This window comes from Dermochelys coriacea, chromosome 1 (assembly GCF_009764565.3).
Source record: "Dermochelys coriacea isolate rDerCor1 chromosome 1, rDerCor1.pri.v4, whole genome shotgun sequence".
In the NCBI taxonomy this organism is placed as follows: Eukaryota; Metazoa; Chordata; order Testudines; family Dermochelyidae; genus Dermochelys; species Dermochelys coriacea.
Window position 1 is genome coordinate 216,420,158 of NC_050068.2, and position 21,292 is coordinate 216,441,449.

Sequence of the window (21,292 nt, forward strand, 5' to 3'; positions counted from 1 at the left end):
CCTGAACCCAACCCCCCAGCCCTGCTCCACGGCTCTCCACGCTGCCCTCACTTCTGGACGCCGTGCAGCATACCCTTGTCTCCCTGGCCTGACACACCGTAGTCAAGTGCCAGGAAAGACAGAACAGGGCTCGAAAAAGCCATACCGTTGTTTCTCCGTCGTGAGGGGCGCTGTCATTCCAGCCAATTGGAAAAACAAGGAGGCGGCCTTGTGGCACCTTGGAGACTAACACATTTATTTGGGCATAAGCTTTCGTGGGCTAGAACCCACGTCGTCACCAACACGGCTACCACTCGGAACCCAATCGGAAAAGGTGTCAGAGCAGCCGCCGTGTTAGTCTGTATTCGCAAAAAGAAAAGGAGGACTTGTGGCACCTTAGAGACTAACGCATTTATTAGAGCAGAAGCTTTCGTGAGCTACAGCTCACTTCATCGGATGCATCTGGTGGAAAAAACCAGAGGGGAGATTGATATACACACACAGAGAACATGAAACAATGGGTTTATCATACACGCTGTAAGGAGAAAGAAAAGGAGGACTTGTGGCACCTTAGAGGCTAACACATTTATTAGAGCAGAAGCTTTCGTGAGCTACAGCTCACTTGAAGTGAGCTGTAGCTCACGAAAGCTTCTGCTCTAATAAATGTGTTAGCCTCTACGGTGCCAATCGGAAAAGACACCCCGGCCCCCTCCTTGAGCCCCACCAGACCCTGGTCTCTGAAGCAGAAACATCAGACCTCCCAGCCGGGTACAGCTAAGCGTGGCTGGGAGTCACGTCCCACCATCCAGGCCCCGGGGCGAGGCGGCGATCTCCGCGGGCCAGGGGGCCGTGCGGCGTCGGCGGCGAAATCCTTCCTCGCTTGGCTCGCCTTCAACCTCTTGGACTCCCGCTGGCACGGTGCCCGTCCTGCCGCCTGTGCCCGCAGCTGCGCGTGTGACCGAGACCCGCGGCGGCATGCGGCGCCCGCGGCCCTGCCCTGCCCGCGCCGGGGAGCTCTCACGCGGCGGGAGCCGCCTCGCTGAGCCCGCGGTCACAGGGCGGCAGCGGCCTCGCGCCCGCCGAACCCGGGCGGCCGCGCGCGCGCGGGCAGTGGCCGCTTTTGCCAGGACCCAGGCGTATCCGTAAGCGGCGCCAACCGCCCCCCCCCCCCCCCCCCAAGCTGCCGTGCACAGAGCAGCAGAAACCACACAGGAGGCGCAGAGAATAAAGACACAGGCAGCACACAAAAGCGAAGGCCCAATGACAGCACTTAAACTAGAAAAGACTATTTTCAAACAACAACAACAACAACAACCCGGAACAGGGAGGGTTGTCAGGCAACCCCACCTTTAGCGGCCGGGTGTAATCCTGCTGAAAATTGAAGGCGAGGGGAACAAACCTGCCCGATCTATATGAAAACGGCAGGAGCAGATACAAAAGAAGAGGGGATAAAAGTAGCCATTTTACTGCACAGAGTGGGAGAGGAAGCTCCGGAAGTTTATAACCTTCTTACAGCAGCCTGCTGAAAATGATTCTCTCTTGGATGAGATCTTAACAAGGCTTAGGAACTATGCCTTGCATTATGGCAGGTTTCAGAGTAGCAGCCGTGTTAGTCTGTATTCGCAAAAAGAAAAGGAGGACTTGTGGCACCTTAGAGACTAACAAATTTATTAGAGCATAAGCTTTCGTGAGCTACAGCTCACTTCTTGCAAATACAGACTAACACGGCTGCTACTATGAAACCTGTCAGTACTGTGCTTAGTGTCACTGATAAAGGGCTAAAGGAAAGGTTGTTGAGGAAAGTGGAAACCTGATCTGGGCTTGCAGAAAGGAATAGGCATTCACAGAGCCTCACCAGCCACAAAGACACAACTAGAGATCCCGTCTGGGCCACATACTAACAAGTTTGTAGAGGCTCTTACACAAAAGAATACTCATGGGGAGGGCCCAGCTGATGGTGAGTCAGAGCAAAGCAGACATCAACCACTCACACAAAAACTCTCTACACACTGTGGTACAACACACCTAGCCTATGGAAAAACATGCCACAAATGTGGAAAATTAAATCTCTATTCTATTTGCAGAGCAACACACTTATCTGTGGCTTTGCCTTTTGGGTCTCTGACTGAACTAGAATGTGAACAATCCCTTCTTGTGTGTACAGTATCACAGGGAAACAGAAATTATATAGCTCACTCACAGAACCTTGGTATTCTTGACTGTATGTAAGGAAGGTACCTATGAAGTTTAATCTTGATATTGGGGTGGAAGCTAAATGTTTTCCAATTCAGTGTTTGAGAAAGATAGCAGGTCCCATCTAGATAAAGCAGCCTGATGTTGTGCTTATAGCATATGCTGATACCAGAATATACTCTGAAGGGGAAGTCACTTTAACAACAGCAACTGTTAAAGCTAAGGTCAGTCGTCAATTGAAGACTTCATCACTAAGGCATTTACAACACTACTGATAGGCAGAGAAACCTGCATATGGGTACACCTAGTGTGTATGAATGAGTATGCTGCACACCAAAGCACACAGCACTAAAGTAGAATTGATTGCACAATACCTGGGATTCTTCAGGGGACTAGGAGAGTTCTGTGGGAAGCATCGCATATATACAGACCCATCAGTCACCCTTGTCATACAGTACATGGCTGCAGAACTGCACCTTTTGCAGTGACAGACTCAGAAATTCACTCGGACAGTTAGAAAAGGAAAAAGTCATAGCCAAAGTGAACTCACCCACTCCATAGGTTAGCAGTTTAATCATAACTGGGACAAAATATGGCAAGACTGTCTTGATCCCAGATGCCTTAAGACTATATTGAGACAGCATTATTCTGTCCCCACACCAACAGATGTCCATTGCTGACTAGCTGGTAAAAAAGCGTATTTATTATGCTAGATAAGAAAGATGGATATTGATAAGTCACATTAGATAATGAGTCATATGATCTTTGCACTTTTACTACACTCTGGGACAGATACAAGTTTCTCTGTTTACCTTTTGGAATAAGAGATACGGTGGTTCAGTAAAGATAATGCCATAATAAATAGACATGAGGAATGACTAAGAGAACATGCCGTTGTTTTCTGTTGTGTTCCAATGGTTTGAGTTGCACCATTTATCTGCATGCACACCAGCTGCCTTTAGGTGTAACTGTATTGAATGGTGGAGCAGTTGGAGCAAATTGGCTGCTCTGTCACTGTGGTATGAGGAGAGTTCCATCTGTACTTTGAGGGATCAAGTATTCCTCATTTCAGCACTGAGTTTGTAGGCTTTGTCAGTAGGGGGTGCTGGGAGTGTGTCTTGCTATGGGGATTGTCAGCCATCTGGTGGTCTACATGACTAGTCTCCAAGCCTTAGTGAGGAGTCAGTGAAGGCAGTGTCTCAGAAGAAATCCTCAGGCTAAGGGTGAAGAGGTAGTAACATTTAGCAAATCTGGGATGGTTAGTATTTGTGTGTAGGTAGCTGCTGTTTGCTATGCCTGATCTAAACTTGAGTTTTGCCTTGGCAAAGAGTAGATGCCAGACTTTGTCCTACAGTGCTTATGTGCTCTATTCCCACAGTATCTGTAGTATCTGTAATGGCAGTGTGTTATTGGCATGTTGGAGTACCACTCAAAGAGGGCAGAGTAAAGGTTGCATTGCAGAAATGGTTTGTACCTTAACTTATTTCCTTGTTTTCGGAGGTTTAACGTTACCCACTGTCCACATTCTCGAAAGGCATTAGGCCGCACTGGGTAAACCTAACTCTGTATTAATGAAGGTTTGGGGCAGTTAATTTCCTTGGTATTTTAAGGGAAAAATTCTTACTACCCCATAGAGTGGTTGCCCTTGCTGAACCCTGAGGGGAGGTGCAGTTGCCCTGAATTGTGACACCTGCTACTAGAGGGAGCTGTGGAGACTGTTCTGTTTGAATCCATAAAGAAAAATGCACCAAAATTTGAAAATAAACTCTCCCCATCATGCCAGGCCTGGAAAGAAGGGACTCAGCAGGGGAGGAAGAAGATGACAAAACTGGTCAGCACCTCTCACAGGTTCCAGATAAAACAGAAAGAAAAGGAGTACTTGTGGCACCTTAGAGACTAACAAATTTATTAGAGCATAAGCTTTCGTGAGCTACAGCTCACTTCATCGGATGCGAATACAACTAACACGGCTGCTACTCTGAAACCAGATATAAAAGAGGGAGCCATGTTTCCATGGTTTAGGAATATCACATCAGCAGGAGCAGTATTTCTCTGCACTGCAAGAAGTGCGCTAAGAGGGAAAACGTCACCTGGTCTTTCCATAGTGCCCCACAGAACAGCAAAGAATACGCTGAGCGGAAGCCATCAATGACTGCAGATAGGAGCCATGGAACTAGTTATGTGACTAGGAGGAGTTGGGCTCGGAGGCATGTTGCCTCCACATGAAAGGATATGTGAGCTGTACCATTTCACAGAACTGTATATGGTGGAGACTGAACAGATATCATCACCTGTATTATGTTATGTTCTTAAATTTCTGAAGGCTACACCTGTGCCATATGCTCTGTAAAAGCAACTGGATGACTTGGAAAAGCAGGGTATAATTTCTCTATGGAATCCAGTGAAAGAACTGTACTAATTGTGTGTGTCCCAAAAGGTGATGGTACTGTAAGAATTTGTAGGGATTATAAAGTCACTATAAACCTCGGGCTGGAGATGGAAAAATATCTACTTCCTAAAACACAAGATTTATTTGCAAAAACTGACAGAGGGAATGAAGTTGAGCAAATAAGACTTGCCCCAAGCTTACCAGCAGATGGCAATGTAGCCAGATGCAAAAACATTTCTGTCCACAAAACACACAAGGGTATTTAGGTATGAAAGATTACCCTATGGGGAGCTAGCACGCCTATTCTGTTTCAATGAACAACAGATCAGATACTGCAGGAGGTAAATGGTGGTGTATGTTATTTAGAAGATCTATTAATAACTGGGAGGACTTCAGAGGAACATTTAAAATATCTAAAGGGGACTTTAAAGAGACTGCAAAAAAATTTTAAAGTTAACAGAGATAAGTGTGCTTTTTTTTTCCCCCCCAAAATCAGGTTACTTGTTTGAGGCATTGTGTAGATGCAGAAGAGGTTTACCTATTAAAAGAGAATACAGAATCCGTTGAGACTCTCCAGTGCTATACACTGTCTCAGAGCTTAGATTGTTTCTGACCATGTTAAATTATTATGGAAGATTCATTCCAAATTTACCAACATTAATTGCAAAAACTATAAAGTGGGTTTGGATGGAAAAGGAACATAAAACTTTTGAGGTAGTGAAAAACAAATTAGTTCCAGTTTATTGGTAGATTGTAAAACTGAGCTTTCCATAATTAGGGCCCTGAGAAAATTGCAACTGCACAGAAATTGTGGAATTTGCCCAGTACTGCAGTTTTTCCTACAGTAGGGAAGTAAAAGTGGGCACCTATACGTTCTCATGTTTGGGGAAATCTGTAGCCTCACCTGAACTTCTGCTTCAACGTAAAACTGCCCATGGATGCCTGCTTCTGTCGCTCCGTTGTAGGGGAAATTGCAGCAGTTTGGGGTGATTCAGCATCTGTTTTTATACAAAGGAATGCAGAAGTGACTTTTCACTGATGGCATTCTGTGTATATCCTGTGAAATTTGCTACTTTACCTGTGCTTGCTGTAATTAAAAAACAAAAACAAAAAACCCCAAGATTTTCTCAGGGCCCTACCCATAACTTAGCCTGTGACGCCTCTTCTGTAGGAATTGGGCCTGTCATTTCACATATTTGTAAAGATGGGAGTGAAAAATCCATAGTATTTGCTGGCAGAACATTATCAAAGGCTGAGAGAAAAGACTCACAAATTAAAAAAGAAGCTTTAGCATCATTTGTGATGTTATTAAATTCTATGAATACCTGTTCAGGAAACAATTGACCTTAGTCACTGATATAGAATCATAGGGTTGGAAGGGACCGCAAGGATCATCTAGCCTAACCCCCTGCTAAGATGCAGGATTTATTGTGTCTAAACCATCCAAGACAGATGTTATCCAGCCTCCTTTTGAAAACTTCCAGTGAAGAAGCTTCCACAACCTCCCGAGGCAGTCTGTTCCATTGTCCTACTGTTATTAGTGTTAGGAAGTTTAATCCACTGGTAAAAATACTGGGTCCAAAGGCGTTCCACCATTAGTGGCAGCAAGGCTGAAGAGATGGAATTTGATCTTAGCTGCGTACCCCTATGACATTTATTATAGACCATCCGAAAAACATGCTACTGCAAAAGCACTGTCCTGTTTGCCCCTTTACGCAGGGAAACAGAGAGAAAAACTCTGCGTATCGAGTCTCTTTCCTAAATGACCTTCCTATTACAGCTAATGAAATTGCTCTGAAAATAAGAACCAAAATGGGATCTTTTAAGGTGATGCACTATGCACTATCAGGATGGCCACATAACAGAAGAACAACTTAGCCCTTACTATTTCAGGAAACTGGAGTTATCCCTGTAAGATGGTTGTTTACTATGGGGACTAGGGTTGCCTGGTGTCCAGTTTTCGACTGGACTGCCCTGTCGAAAAGGGACCCGGGCGGCTCTCGTCAGCATGGCTGACCAGGCCTTTAAAATTCCAGTTGGTCGCCCACAGCAAGGCAGGCAGGGTGCCTACCCGGATCCATGCAGCTCCTGGGAAGCTGCCAGCATATCCGTCTGGCTCCAAGGCATAGGAGTGGCCACAGGGGCTCTGCATGCTGCCCCCACCCCGAGTGCTAGTTCTGCAGCTCCTATTGGCCAGGAACCCCAGCCAATGGGAACTGCGGGGATGGCGCCTGCAGGCAGGGGCAGTGCGCGGAGCAGCCTTGCCGCACCTCCGCCTAGGAGCCAGAGGGAGAAGTCACCGCTTCTGGGAGCTGCCTGAGGTGAGTGACACCCGAAGCCCACATCCTGAACCCCCTCTCATGCCCCAACTTCTTGCCCCATCCCTGAGCCCCCTCCTGCACCCAAACTCCCTCCCGAACCTCCCCTTCCCAAACCCATGCCCCAGCCTGGAGCTCCCTCCTGCACCTCAAACCTCTCATTCTGTGGAGCCCACACCACCAGCCCAGAGCCCATACCCCCTCCCACACCCTGCTCCAGCCTGGAGCCCCCTTCCACACTCCAAACCCCTCTGCCCCAGCCCAGAGCCTCCTCCTGCACCCTAAACCCATCATCTCCAGCCCCACCCCAGTGCCCGCACCCCCAGCTAGAGCCCCCACCCCCTCTCACACCCCAACCCCCTGCCCTAGCACAGTAAAAATGAGTGAGTGAGAGAGAGGTGGGGGAGAGCAAGTGACGGAGGGAGCGGGGAATGGAGTGTGGGGTGGGACCTCAGAGAAGGGGCAGGGGTAGGGCCTCAGAGAAGGGATGAGGTAAGGGCGTTTGGTATTGTGTGATTAGAAAGTTGGCAACCCTAGTCCTGTGTAAGGCAATAATGACATTTCCATGAGAAGCAGGGAACGAAGAAGAAAAGATGTCTGAAGCCTGAGTCCAGCAGAATGAGCCTTACCTAGATTTTAGCTTTTAGTCCATATCGTGTTACAGCCTATACTGGTTTCCTGACAGCCCCTTCCCCAGGTTTTTCTGTCTAGGGTAGAGAGTACTGGTACAAAATGACAAGGGGGGGATGAAATGGGAAGAAGGTGTGGTAAAGCAGATATTGGGATCAGTGACACATCTAGTAGAGGTAAAAGGCGGGGGGAGTAATGAAGAGGCATTCATTGTTACCAGATGAAGGCTCAGTACAATTACAGGATGTGACTCCTGAAGTTGATTTAAGCAGGGTCTGAATGAGCTCTTTACTGACATCTAATGATCAACTGGGGGGAAAGGAACCAGGAACCAGCCTTGTTTGCATCAGACACCTTTTATGCCAAGATGTGCCCCATGATGGAGCAGCTTTGCCCAAATGACCACTTTTGGCTGGTGTAGGATTGCAGGTTACTTTGATGTTTGGTGCAGTGGTGAGGAAAGGTGGTTATCCTTGTTGTATGAGTGGGGGCAGCAGAACTGTGTTTGGCCTGCCCTGACTGAGAGTGGTCACCCTCAACTTTACTGCACTCGTAAGCAGGGGTAGGGGTGCCAAAGGCTAGCAGAGAGGTGAGTTGGGGGTGGCTGACTGAGGTGGTATAATAGGTGTAGGCTTTGCCCAAAGAGTCCTAGACATTGTTCTGACCCTTTTGCTCTCTACTGTTTAATAACTAAGTGATTATACTCATTTGGGAGTCTCTTTTGTTGTTACAGATCACTAGAGCTGAAGTTGCCGATACCTAGGTGTGTGAGACCTGCTGTGGGGCAGTATCCCCAGTGCAAGAGATTGACCAGACTGCTTTAGTAACAAGGCTGCTCTTCTAACTGCTGAAATTACTGAGAGGTGTGTTAAGTGGTGGGACATCAAGGCATTGCAGAGGTTGCAGTAGAGTGGCACAGTGGTGGCGTGAACAACGATGTGGCCAGCCGCCGAGTGACTGGCAATGAAGCAGCCAGTGGCAGGGTGAACAATGAAGCAGTGGCAGCAGCAGGCAGCAACACAGAGTGAATGGTTCAGCCCCTTCCCCATACCCACTGTGGTGGGAGGTGAACTCACCTGAACGCACCTCTGAATTCTGCATCTTTGCTGACCAAGTACAACAACTGTGAGTGCAATGTGGTGGAGGGAGAGGGGAGTGGCATGTTAAAGGAACACTTGTTTGTCGGACTTTCACACTGCAAGGTGAGAACCTGAGGCAAAGAACACTGCCCAGTGTATTGTGGGGTGGGGGTTTTGCTCACAGTCACATGCTTGTGGCGTTTCCCCAGCTTAATGCTGGCTTCCTTTTCCATAGAACTTTTCCATAGAAAAGTTTTCTTTTCTACACCAAGACTCAGTATTTGCCAGAGGGGAAGTATTGACTCTTAGAGGTGCCCAAGGGCAGTGTAATTTTTCCCAGATTACCGGTGGGGACTCAAGCCAGTTCTGTATTCTATTGTTAAGAGGGATCCCTAGATATTGAACCCAACCTCACCTGGCAGAAGGGTTACATTAGTAAAAACAGTTACTCTACTCTAAAGAGCTAATGGAGAGGATAGAGGCAGATCTGTCAGAAAGGTGTTTGAGAACTGCCACAGTATTAAATGCAGGATGGGAGTGACTGGGGTTTTATTGTCAGGATTATTTTCCCTTTGTTATAGACAATCCTGAGATACAACATCCTCATGCCCAAAAAGATATCTGGGTTCAATCTCTCTCTGCAGACAGTGAATGCTTCCTACACAGCAGCCTTGCAGCAAAGTTTGATCTGCTCCTTTCAGCCGGGTCACTTCCCACCATTGCCCCAGCTCCCTGACTGATAAGAACTAGCTAACTGGGAAACGGGGGAGGGGAGGGTTTAAAACAGGACTATAGATTATAAATATTGTTACAAATCTGGAGCACTCAAGGACTTCCTTGTTGTCACTCTGCATGGCCCCTGAGGGCTGCACTGTGACTGTGTGCATAGGACTTGGCTTCTCCTACCCCAAAAACCTGGGCCTCAATGACTGGAGCAAAAGGAGATTCTCCCCTAGATGTTAGCGGTATAGAGTCTACACAACTAAGCATTTCTGATTCTATACAGCAATGCCCTAGAGTGCAAATATATACTAAATAGTTGAGTACAGTGTTAGTGCTGTTTTATAATGGGGATGATTCCTCCCTGGGCTCAGTCGTTAAGTAGTCCCAGCCCTGGTATGGGGCCATATCCCCAGGGCTTCCTCCCTGGAGACACTATCTTCCTACAGCTGGGCTCAGTCCTTTCTCAGTCCCAGCAGCCAGCCAGGAGCTCCTTCATTGCTCCCCCAGTCCCTGCTAGCAAATTGTCTTTGGCTCAGTCCTAGCAGCCAGACAGGAGCCTCTTACTCCCCTGATCCCTGCCCCCACTTAGCTGCCTGTGCTCCTGCTGCTTTTCCAGCCAGGCACAGAGTCCTTTCTTGTCCAGCTCCAAACAGCAACTAACTGATGATCTGTTCTGCAGCTCCTTTTATATGGCCCTCCTGGCCCCTGATTGGCCATTCCAGCAGCCCCTCTGATTGGTTACTTTCTCGCAACCACTCTAGGCCTCTTGGAGGATCTCTCCACAGCTCCTTTCCTGGGATGGGTGTGGCAAACCCTGAGGCCTCCAGCTGGGGTCTTTGGGCCTACTCCACCCCATCACAGGCTCCCAGATAACAAAGTCCAATAATTTTGGATCGTGTCCCTGTACTATAGTCCTAGTCAAACACTTGGAACATTAGTTCCCTCACCCTGCATGGAACTTAGGGTGTTTCCCTAAAGCATAGTTTCTGTCTCTAGGTATTTATAGAGCACCAGCACTATAGAAGCCAGGCACTGTATTAATAGGCCTCCTTTCATGCCCTGTCCCTCCAGGGGGCCCTTCGCTACCTTCTCTCTCCTCCATGTCATTAAGTAGCCACAGTGCAACAGCTAAATCAGAAAGGTCTTCACAGGCTATTCATGCTCTGGAGCAGAACGTTTCCTCCTCATTCATGATCTAGATTGATTCAGTCTCCCTGGTTTCAGTAATGCCGGATATGCAATAGCTCCAGCACGGCCACTGTTGATGGCAAGATGCTCTCAGGCTTCATCTCTCTCGGATCATCCCTGCGGAAGGTAAACAATGGGAGCAACGTGAATAAACTGCCCCAGAGGCAGAGAGGGTTACAGGCTGTTATACCCTGGGCTGGATAAAAGGAGAGGACCGGGCCAGGCAACCAGTGTTCTGAGCATTGTGGGCATTCACTGGAGCACACTTGGCTCAGGTCACATTGCTATCCCCTTCATTACAATCAGTAACTCACTTAATGAAACGAAAACTACACACAACTTGAGTATAATGTTTGTGTCAAACTGCTGCAGACTAGCTTAGGCCACACACATACAACCTAGAGACAGATTTTATAGATATCTAGGTATTTAAATACCTTTGAAAAATTGCCTCCAGTGATATTTTGCAGTTCCCACTTTGACCACTAGATGCCACAGTTCTTTCACAGGAATAGAATTGCCACTACTCCCAGTAGCTAAGGAAGTGGTGGGTCATAATATCACCACATGGGTATTTCTGCAGGATCTGGGACGCGTCTTATGTTTAGTGCTCGTTAATAATGGATCCTCTTTTCCATTTCCTTGTTTAAAGCTTAAGGATGATTGTGTGATGATGCAGATGGAAACCAAGAACAACTGTGTCCCCTTCTACATGGAGAACATAAATTCAAAGAGAGATTTTCCCCCTGGTGTTATATATGTCTACAAGCTTTAAACAGATGCCTTTTGAAAATTTTTAGTCTCAGGGCCAAAAATCTTAACAAGACAACTGTAAAGAAACTGATTGGATGAACAGGGACTCTGGGGTGATGGTGCCATGCAAGGTGGGAGCCCCATGTATTTGGAATCCACCTCAGTAGGTCTTTGGTGGAGAGAAATTGTTATTAAAAGATAACATCTAATTACCTCCTCTGTCCTCCCATTCCCAGGTCTCACAAAAGAATATCAGTTTCTCTTTCTCAGCTGAGCAAGAACTTTCTTTGTCCAACATCGAACCAGCTTCAGTGGTGATATGTGATTACTATAAAAGAAGTAGGAGGCCTGGCTGAGATCCTTGTCAATTTCCACTAAACTGGGTGATGTTTATTTGCACTTTGCTGCCACAATTGACAAAAGGCCACAACCAGCCTGTGTGTTGGATGTTAGCCCCATGTCCTTCCCAGATGCGACCAGTAGACTCATTGGAACTCACCAGACACTGCCTGTTTTTTATAGCTCTGCCTTGAGAATAGATCAGTCCAAAATGGGGAGATTTCAAGAGAATTTCATCAAATATTTAGCGACTTTCTGAACATGTCAGATTCTGCCCAAGAGTTTATAGATCAGTTGTGAAGACAGGTCATTCTGAAACAAGGGAGGCTGTGAGCCAGGGGGAATTCTTGGTGCCAACTAGTGGAAGACACAGGGATGCATAAGTGTTACAGGGATCCCCCGGGGTCTGGTTTTTACATACTACTTTGTCAGAGTCTGATGCAAGGTCTCTACTGAAATCTTGTGTCACACTGGCCATCATAATCATTGCAAAATATATTTGTGGTTAATATGTAAGGAGTTATGCATATATAATGAAAATTATGTTTTAAGTTCTGTGAGTTGACTGCACCCACCAGCAATGGATAAACAAGTTTATTTCAGCCAGAAAATGTTTATCTATTGGTCTGTCTACAATTAAATTGGGTATCGTATACTTCAGAATGAACACCTATTTACGGTCTGAGCAAAATGCTAATCAAGTGATTGCAAAGTCTCCAGTGAAGACAATGGATTTCTTTTTTTACTACAGCTGTAGGGATGGAAACAAACTCTGCATTTTACCACTGAGGAGGCAAGAGGTCAGCATACTTGTATCACGAATGGAAGATTACAGCCTAGCTTGGCTGTAATACGCTGGAAGGATTTTGCGTGAGTTTTAGCTTTGTCTGATGTGACAAGTATAGGCTCTAGAATGCATGTTATGATTTTATTTTATATGTAACCTTTGTTTCCAAAATTTCTACTTATTATCACTTGAATCTCTGCTCTTTGTTTAAAAAGCAAAACAAAAAACTCTATAGACAAATCTAAGTGCTGTGTGTAAAGCAGAGCTGTGCTGTACTGCTCTTTGGGAATGGCAAATATGGAGAAGCTGAGAGTGTCCAGTGGATTGGGGGCTTCGTGCTGCAGGTGGATGCTTGGAGGGCTCAGGGGTTGGAGTGTATCATTAACCAGTACAGAGAGTGGAGCCTGGAAGGTAGTGCTCATCTTGCCCCAGGCTGGTGGTGTTGGAGAACCGACCCACAGCAGGTACAGACAAGGCTTCCTCATGCTCAAGGTGGGTGGTAGCTAGGTCCCTTACATCCATGGATGCCCCTGGGAAGCATCACACAGGCTTCAACTTCTCAAAGGTTTTTGTGAGTTGGGAATACTCTGTAATTGGGGCAGGGGACATTTATATGGAGGTTACAGCAGTGGTTTGATACAATGTGACATTTGGGTTTTTTCTTTTCCAAGCAAACGTCTTGCTGAGTGCAGCACAGCCTGTGGTCAGACATCTCACCTGGAAAGCAGCTGCAAGTCTGCAGCGATTAGAGCAACGTTTGAGTGATACTTTACATAGAGAGCGATAAGAATAGGGGGAGGGGGATATGGGGGGGGGGAAGAGAGACTGGGTGGCATGCAGAGGTGTAGTTAAAAGAAAAGAGTTTTTCCAAATCCAAAATGCTCTGAGGTATTTGAAAAATATACAAGATTTTGCAGAGGTTGGGCTTGGAAGTGAATTCCTTTTTTACAGTAAAAATAAACCTATTCCTGAGGAGAAAATGGGCCCATCAGGAGGGATTTTCAAAAGCAACTAAATGACTTTCAGTAGCACGTGTGCTTCTAAGTCAGTGGGCCATGTACTCCTGAGGCACTTTTGAAAATCCCACACATCAGCTGAAAAGCGACTCTGGAATCTGAACTCTTGCATATTCAGGATTTGAGATGTCTCACAGTGCTGATGCTGTAACAGCCACTTCAGGGAGCTTCATAGAAAAAGTGAAACATGTGGGGCATGAAATTACCTAAAACATGGTGAAAATCTCTGTGCTGACTTCTACAGCTGCATTTTCATGCAGCTGCAGTGATTTGTAGAGCCAGAGACGAAAGGAAGTGGGATAAGTGTGGATTTTCCCCCTCCTGGCACAACCAGAATTCCCATTAAAGCCCATGGGGCAGATTCTGATCTCTCTTGCTCCAGTATAAATCAAGAGCAACTCCCACAAAGTCCACAAAATTACAACAATGAAGGAGAGAGCATGGGCCCAGACTATTTCATGTAATTAATAGAACCCCCCCCCTTTCAGGACTGGCCTGTTTAGCTGTACAGAATGACATTTTCTGGGGAGAAAATTGGGCTTTTTTTTTGTGTAGACTCCCCTTTTTCATTGCTGTGACAGAGTACAGCACCCTTAGCTTTAGCCTCCATTAGTTCCCCCGGGGACAGCTGCTAGAGCAATTAGCTAATCAGAAAGAGAGGTAAGGAACACATTAGCCCTTAGCTGGCTAACTTGTTTGAAGCCAGGAAGGAAGTGCTACAAGGGAAAGAGGACTTGGCTAGCTGAGTCCAGACTGAAAGTTCCCAAGAGAGGGAAATCTCTTTTCCTCCTAGGACTCTGGTAAAGATAGAGGGAAAGATGTAGGATTAAAAACTGTGATGTTGCCCTGTACTGGTGTTGGGGGAAGGGTTTGGAATAAAATACAGACTGAACACTAAAAGAATGTGGGTCTGAGCAGTTTCTGGAGCATCAGAGGATGGACAGAGCATCACCCTGTTATAGTCACTCATGTTTTTTTACTCCGTGTTTTCTCTTCTTCACAGGACAAACATGGAATGTGAACTGAGGAAGGAAGCCGGACAGCTTATTTCCCTCTGACTATAAACTGTTAGTAAGTGTTACACCTACAGTCTGACAGACCACACGCTGTGACTGTGCGGTAGGTGAGTTGGCTAGATTCAGCTCTAATGTGTAGGTCCCCTCCACGAACTCCCTCCAGCTCTATAAGACCACACGCTACCCTGGTTCCACGGTCAGACTGAGAACAGTAATTGGTCAAAGCATGCAACATTTCCCATAATAAACTTCTCAAACTCCACATGCCTGGGTCCTGGTTATCTTGTTCTCTCTACACACTTTAATGGCATGAAACTGAAGAACATTTTTTGCTAGTAAACTCAATGGCATTTCTCTTTTGTAGTGCAACAACAACTTATAAACACCCCAACTGACCAATTCCAAAATTTCAGGGAATGTTCTAGGCATCAGTGGGCAGAACCCTGCAGATTTTGAAGAAACATGGACAACTGGACAAGCCCGATTTCCACTGGTGCATGTGTGATTTAAAGTCAGGCATACAGGATGCCCATTTGGTGCTGTGGGCAGAGAAATCTCTGGTGCCCCCTGCTGCTGCATACACAAATCACAGGCAGCTGTTCAATATGCGGCTGTCTCTCCCTTAGGTGGATTGCTGGGCCTATGTAAGCAATGATGTGTGCAATTTCTAGTTAGAGCTAGAGGCAATCCCAAAAAGAAAGTAACAAAAGAGCAATGGAGTTATGCATGACTCTTGGATGAATCAGGAATATTGTGAGCAAGGCAAATTATCTGCTTTACAGCTCTGCCAATGCCCCTCAGTCCTGCCCTGCAGGCCCCTGCTATTCCAAGCCTGGGCTCCCTACACCGCTCTGCCAGTGCCGCTCGGTCCTGCCCTGCAGCCCCCCCTGCTATTCCAGTCCTAGTCATCTCTTAAGAGCACTATTCATTAGGTCTTCCACAAATTTCCATACTACATATAACCTGACCACTGTGGAATTAAAAAAACCCACACACCCCTCCTTTGCATGTAAAGGAAGGGTAAGTAAGAAGGGGACTGTGCCATTTAAAGGACAGAGCATCCCTCTGCTTTGTTCACCTCACAGCACCTTCCCAATTACTCAGCCCATTACAGGAAAAACAAAAGGGAAAGGTGGCACCATTCCATTTGGCCTCATTCAGTGCTGAATCAGTCACTCCCCCCTCCCTTGATCTTTGTTCCTAGGATGTACCAGCTTTAGGTCAGTGCTCAGTTCAGAGAATACTACAATTACCCTAGTGTAGGATATGACCCACACAATCAGTGTGTTGCTTGTGTCTATGATACAGCTGGAGCCAGCTATTATAGGGCCCCTGTCATGTGACTGTCCCCTTGTCAATCTGACCCACATCATATTTCTGGGATATCATATTTCATGACATACAGTCTAGTTTGTTCCCAGTACCCCTCACATCAGAGCATTAAAACGAGGGGAGGTCCTGACTGACCACTAGATAGTCTGGCAAGGCATCTCCTTCACCCCAGCAGGCTCACTGCTTACTCCAGGCTCCCACTGCCAGAGGGGGAAGTCAACCCTGCTCCAGATAGTGTATGTTCTCCTGCTTGGGATTTATTTCTCAATATTTTCCAAGTAGGTCTCAGAGCAGGCCCAAGGAGTGCCCCTCCACCAAACAAAAGGAAACATGTTCATAGCACAAAGCAAAGGGGAATATCTTTCCCTACCTGTCTGTGGAGGCATGTTGCCTGTTATTGGCCCTGGAGTACCAGTTCTTCTCCTTAACAGGCAGGCAGCTTCCACTGTAAAGAGACGAGCAACCATACAACCCAGCAAAGCCTTTCTCCCTGTTGCCACTAGCCCTGCAGCAACTTGTCTCTCACCTGAGGAGGCATTTTTAAAAGTCTCAGGTAGCCCTTAATTGGACTCAGATGTCCCTAGTTGACCTGAGGTAACCCCTTTTCAGCTTCTCACCTTTCTCATTCTGGGGCTAATATACCCGCCCACTTCCCAGAATCCAACAGGACCCTAGCCTGACTTTGTCATAATAGTAACAAGCTAGCAAGGCTGACTCTAGGGTTAAATGCTGTGGGCATGCCTACATGGCCCTGCAGTTTGAAGTACAGGGGTGTAACAGTGCACACTAATGTGCTACACTATAACTGCCCTGTGTAGACCCTGTGAGTGCAAACTAAAAGTTACATAGTTTACATTAATGTAGTCCTGTTTCAGGAGTATGGCAGTGCAAATTATATATCTTTTATTTGCACCTGTAGGGTTTATATGGGACAGTTACAGGAAATAATAGTAGTGCACAGTGCAGTTTGCACCCCTCCAGTTCAAACTGCAGGGCCATGTAGACAAGCCCTTAGAGAAAAAATAATGAAAATACAGTAATTATTAGTGTAGACAGTATTTCCACCAATAGATCATGCTGTATCTTTATCTTAGTGTTAAATTGTTGTCTTGTGTGTTGTTATGTTGTTGTATCTGATGTGGGGAATTTAGCTGGGAGTTCAGTCCTGCCTGTGGTGCTGGAGTTATTACTTGCCGTGTCCCAATAAATACCTTGGGTTTTACAAGCAAGTATTACAACTGGTGGCACCAGCTTCAAGATGGCAAAATCAGTTTTGCCTGAGAAGAAATGTACTGATCGTGCAGATGAGACTGGAGTCTGTGAATATTTGGCAGACTTTCAGCTGTTGCTCTTTGTTAATGAGTGGTCTGGTGAAAAAGCAGCACATACCTAGCAGGGTGTTTGGATGGTGACTCCAACTAATTTTACCAGTACTTTCCCAGTATGGATCATGGTTTTTATAGACAGTAACATGAACATTTGTATGACCACCATGAGGGGAGAGTCCTCATTTTGAAATACTGGAAGGAATGGTAAGCCAGGAAGTGGCAGGGAGGGGAACATCTGTGTAGGTATTTGTGTGCATTGCAGACAGTGTTCGAAAGGACTTTCCCTGCACCACCCTGCCTGGGAGATGGCTCAAATGAAGCAGAGTCTGTTGCACTGAATCTGGAACTGGCAATGCAGAGAGGGGGCCTATGCCTAGTGGCGAGCTGTGAGAAAATCCCGTGTGAAAAGTAGTTTGTAAACTGTTCAACAGAGGATCTTCATAAGCTGATGGTGAGGAAGGATCACACACTGGACAAACCTAAGGGCCAAATTATACACTGAGTTGCAAATGTGGAAGCAGAAAGTGATGTTTCCTTAAAGGCATAAACTGTTAATTCCCAGCCCCAGTGTGACTCCTGTGCAGCAACTCTAGAAAAGATTGCAAGGGAAATGGCTAAAAAAGTGAAGGCCCAGATGCAAGCTGTGCACGGACATCTGGTGGGTGAGAGAGAGACTGTTTCTCGAGTGGGTCCCAGGCCAGATGACATTTGGGGGTGATGCAAAGGCAAAGGCCGTGGGAGATTAAATTGCCCAAACAGGGGGAAGCCATACCTAGGGAAACTAGAAGTTGCTGCTGCAGTAGGTCCACCCTACTAAATGGGCTCTTCTTGTGGTGACCAACATTTCCAGTGATGATGTACTGGGAGAAGATTTCATCTAGGGAATCACAAAATCCTGGGGTGGATGCTGGGGGGCAACTCTTGGACCTTCAAGATGCCTCTACCATGCCTTCAGGGTGGTACCCTATGGTAGCTCAGAATAAAGCAGCCATAGAAGGCAATGAAAGGACAGGATTAGAACAGCTGCTTTAATGGCATGGTAGTGTGTTTCCCAAGTTCTTCATTATTCCTGGAAGATAGGATTGGGTGCAATATCAGACTGTTCTTAAGCCTGGGATTGTTCCAGTGGGACAACATCATACTGGAGCTGAAGGAGGAGCAAAGGTGAGGTGGGAGGGCAGAACTGATATGGGAGCAGGGTTGGAAAGCAGAATGAATTGCTGGGCAGGGGACAGGCTGATGTGGGTGTGAGTTCCTGTAGCAGGGGCCAAAAATCACCTTAATAAATACAGGTGAGGGGGCTACACTAATTGTCACATGGACACACACAAACACACAGATGGACAGACAGACCCACTGGGTATAAGCAGGGGTCATTCAACAATCAAAAGTTAGGCAAGAATGCAATACAATCTTTTTTAAAAAACTTGGTTTTGGGCCAATGATTGGGCCCTGACTCATGATTTTTGAACTTTTGGGTTGGCAATACTGAAAATGTCATAGCTATAACCCCTATGGAGTGTGAAAGCGTGGGAAGAGGGCACGAGGGTGGGAGAGAAGGAAGAGGTGGGGGAGGCCGATGTGAAAGGATGGGGAAGGGGCACGGCTCAGCAGCCCAGCAGAGAACCGTGCCAGCAGATGCCCAGCTCTGCAACATTTAAGGCCTGTCTAGAATCCAGGCCTGTGTAATGAAAACCCTGGGCCAAGCCGCTGTAAAGAGTGAGACAATCACCACCCCCCAAACTTTTCCTTTGCTCCAAAGATTGGAGGGAGTGTGGCTCAGCTGCCCTATAGGGAACCCCACAAGCAGATGGTCAGTCATTTACTGTGTGTTGGCCAAGCTCCAATTCTCATCATAGCCAGAGCAGCAGCAGTTCACCCTGTGTGACCTGCAGGTCAGCTTAGCTGACCCCACACTCTCCCAGTATGTGGGGGCACACTCACTGATCAAGAAACACCAGCAGGCAGCATGGGACAAAGTTCAGTCACCAAATCAGAAGGAACAGGGAGACCAAAAAAAAATTAAAATGTGAATTAAAAAAAATCAAATATTTGAAAATAATTAAAAATTCTAATTGATTTTTTTTCACAAAAAGGAAATTTCTTTGGCATTTGTAGTCTTCAAAACAGCAATTGTGATGAATAATTTCTCATTAGAAAAATATTTAATCAGCTCTCCCCTGACATGCTTGGCTCTTGCAGGAGTTAGTACATTTCTGACTAGCAGAGGAAGCTTTTGAAACAGACTGGTGCATACAGGAAAGCATGCACACACACTCTGATCCAGAGAGATTTGTCTCAGGTGTGTGTTTAAAAAAAGGGTCCCAACATTCTCTCATTTGAGATACAGAGATTAATCCTTATAAAACTCAGACTGAACTGCAGAAACCACAGTACGTCGTCTATAAAAGTCTCAAACTCCCTCAACGCCTGAGCGAGGAAGAAAGTGGTTTCTTTCCCACCACTCATTTCCCCTCAAGCAATGTTGCTCCTTCCTCCCTGCTATTAGTTCCATCTCTTACATAAACATCCTTATAAGAGGTAACAGCTGCTGAAGATCAAATGTGAACTCATAAAAACATACAGTTGTAAATAGAACTATGAAAACCCGGTAATTTGGCTCTTGGGGAGTGTGTGCTCTCTCTCACTCATATATATTTTTAGACTGTAAGAGCTTGCAGGTCAGGGGATATCTTTTAACATATATGTCTGTACAGTCCTCAATATACAGTGGGATCCTGATGGGGGCGTCTGAACACTAAAATTACCTGTAATTATTTGTATTACTGTATTAATAGGTCATTAGCAAAGTCCATTTTTTAAATTCTTAGCACTAGACCAATTCTCTAAAAGATTTTCTGTGCTAAAAGCATATCTGCAACCATTCTAACAAATTTCTAGTTTCTACACCAAACCCCAGAGATGCTATTGCTGTTCAATTTAAGGTTTTGTTATTTTTTTCTAAACAATGGTAAAATTGTATTTTTTTCTTTTTCTTTGTGTTTGGCCTGTTTTGACTGATTTTGTTCTTTAATCACCTTAAGGAGAGTCTAGGTTAGAAAATTTCAGCCTTAAAGATAAAAAGTTATGAAGAGGTGGAAAGGATCTCTTTAAAATGGAAATGTTCAGGCAACTCTAACTGTATTCTGGAACATAGGTGTTGCTCTGCACTCCACCGGCAATACACACAAGAAGACAACCATCCCCCATGCAGCTGGATGTGGCTCTCAGTGGTCAGCTCTTGTTATGAATTCACTCCGTTTTGACAATTCTCTTGGATATATTTGATTCAATAAAACTGGTGACCTCATGTGACCTTAATTTCTCCAGAGTGCAGGCTTCATAGTAGAATTGGTTGAATAATGAAAAAGATTTAAAAAATAATCTCAAACTGCTCTACCCCACTCATACCCAGCTCCATGAAGGAACTTAAGTTTTATAAATTGTTAGATTAGGCTAGTTCAGAACAGCACATGAATAGCTGAAAAACCATTAGTGGAGTATGAGTGGCTTTTAGGCCCAGATTTATTCCTCGGTGAGGGTGTTCCCAAACAGGGGCGCCTCGGGCTCAGCAGCTGCAGGGACCAGGGATCCCAACTCCTGTTCGGGGGGGGGAGGCATTACAGGGTGATCAGCAGCCCCTCTCGCTTGCACCATGATTTCAGGAGGGCCACATGATAAATTTGGCACTCTTTTCGCTGATCCAGCTGATGGACCTCATAGATAACGGGGCCTGCTTGGGGGATTACCTCATATGAGCCCTGCGATTGGGCTAGAAGCTTGGCCTCCTCGGAGGGGTCCAGTACGTGGCCCTGATACCCTAGTTCAAAGGTCCAAGTGCGCTTCCCGGTTGTAAATACTGGCCTAGGCCCCCTGGGTGGCCTGCAAATTCTTCCTCACTCGGTCCCCGGCCCGGGTTAAGTGTTGTTGCAGTTGCATGACATACTGTAGGAGCCCTGGGTCTGGGTCGGTGCCTGTTCCCAGGTCTCCCATATTAGGTCGAGCACACCCTGTGGTTGACGCCCATACAGTAGCTCAGATAGCGAGAACTAGGTGGAGGCTTGCAGTGCCTCTCTCATGGCGAGCATTAGAGGGGGAGGATCAGTTAGTCCCAAGAGTGCAAGGTGGAACTTTAGGTGGAACTTTCAGAGCATCTCCTTGAGGATCCAATTGAAGCGCTCGACCAGTCTGTCCATCTGGGGGTGACAGACTGATGTCTGCA

At 46.3% G+C, this 21,292-nt stretch overlaps 2 protein-coding genes and 1 long non-coding RNA gene across 8 annotated transcripts in view; 1 reads left to right on the forward strand and 2 right to left on the reverse strand.

Annotated features, from left to right (window-relative positions):
• Nucleotides 1-16,249, reverse strand: part of TAPBPL (TAP binding protein like) — a 36,469-nt gene extending 20,220 nt beyond the window's left edge. For 2 of the 4 annotated variants that reach the window (XM_043514018.1, XM_043513965.1), the window contains exon 1: nucleotides 74-158. In XM_043514018.1, the coding sequence (XP_043369953.1) occupies nucleotides 74-143 (70 nt within the window). In that variant the 5' untranslated portion in view covers nucleotides 144-158. Of the gene's footprint in view, nucleotides 1-73; nucleotides 301-16,112 lie in introns of those variants that run through there. The other 2 variants (XM_038414351.2, XM_043513993.1) reach the window with 2 other exon arrangements.
• LOC119860485 (scavenger receptor cysteine-rich type 1 protein M130-like) overlaps nucleotides 1-21,292 on the reverse strand; it is a 1,081,813-nt gene that overhangs the window by 758,763 nt on the left and 301,758 nt on the right. The window lies entirely within an intron of this gene.
• LOC122460105 lies at nucleotides 1,734-14,672 on the forward strand. Of its 3 annotated transcripts, XR_006281191.1 has the most exons (7): nucleotides 1,734-3,403; nucleotides 3,956-4,003; nucleotides 8,243-11,591; nucleotides 12,343-12,461; nucleotides 13,050-13,133; nucleotides 13,521-13,522; nucleotides 14,398-14,672. It is a non-coding gene; the product is annotated as an uncharacterized LOC122460105 (long non-coding RNA). The 3 variants fall into 3 exon arrangements; XR_006281192.1 differs by lacking the exons at nucleotides 1,734-3,403; nucleotides 3,956-4,003 and having other exon boundaries at nucleotides 8,499-8,711; nucleotides 10,536-11,591; XR_006281193.1 differs by lacking the exons at nucleotides 1,734-3,403; nucleotides 3,956-4,003 and having other exon boundaries at nucleotides 8,506-8,634; nucleotides 10,536-11,591.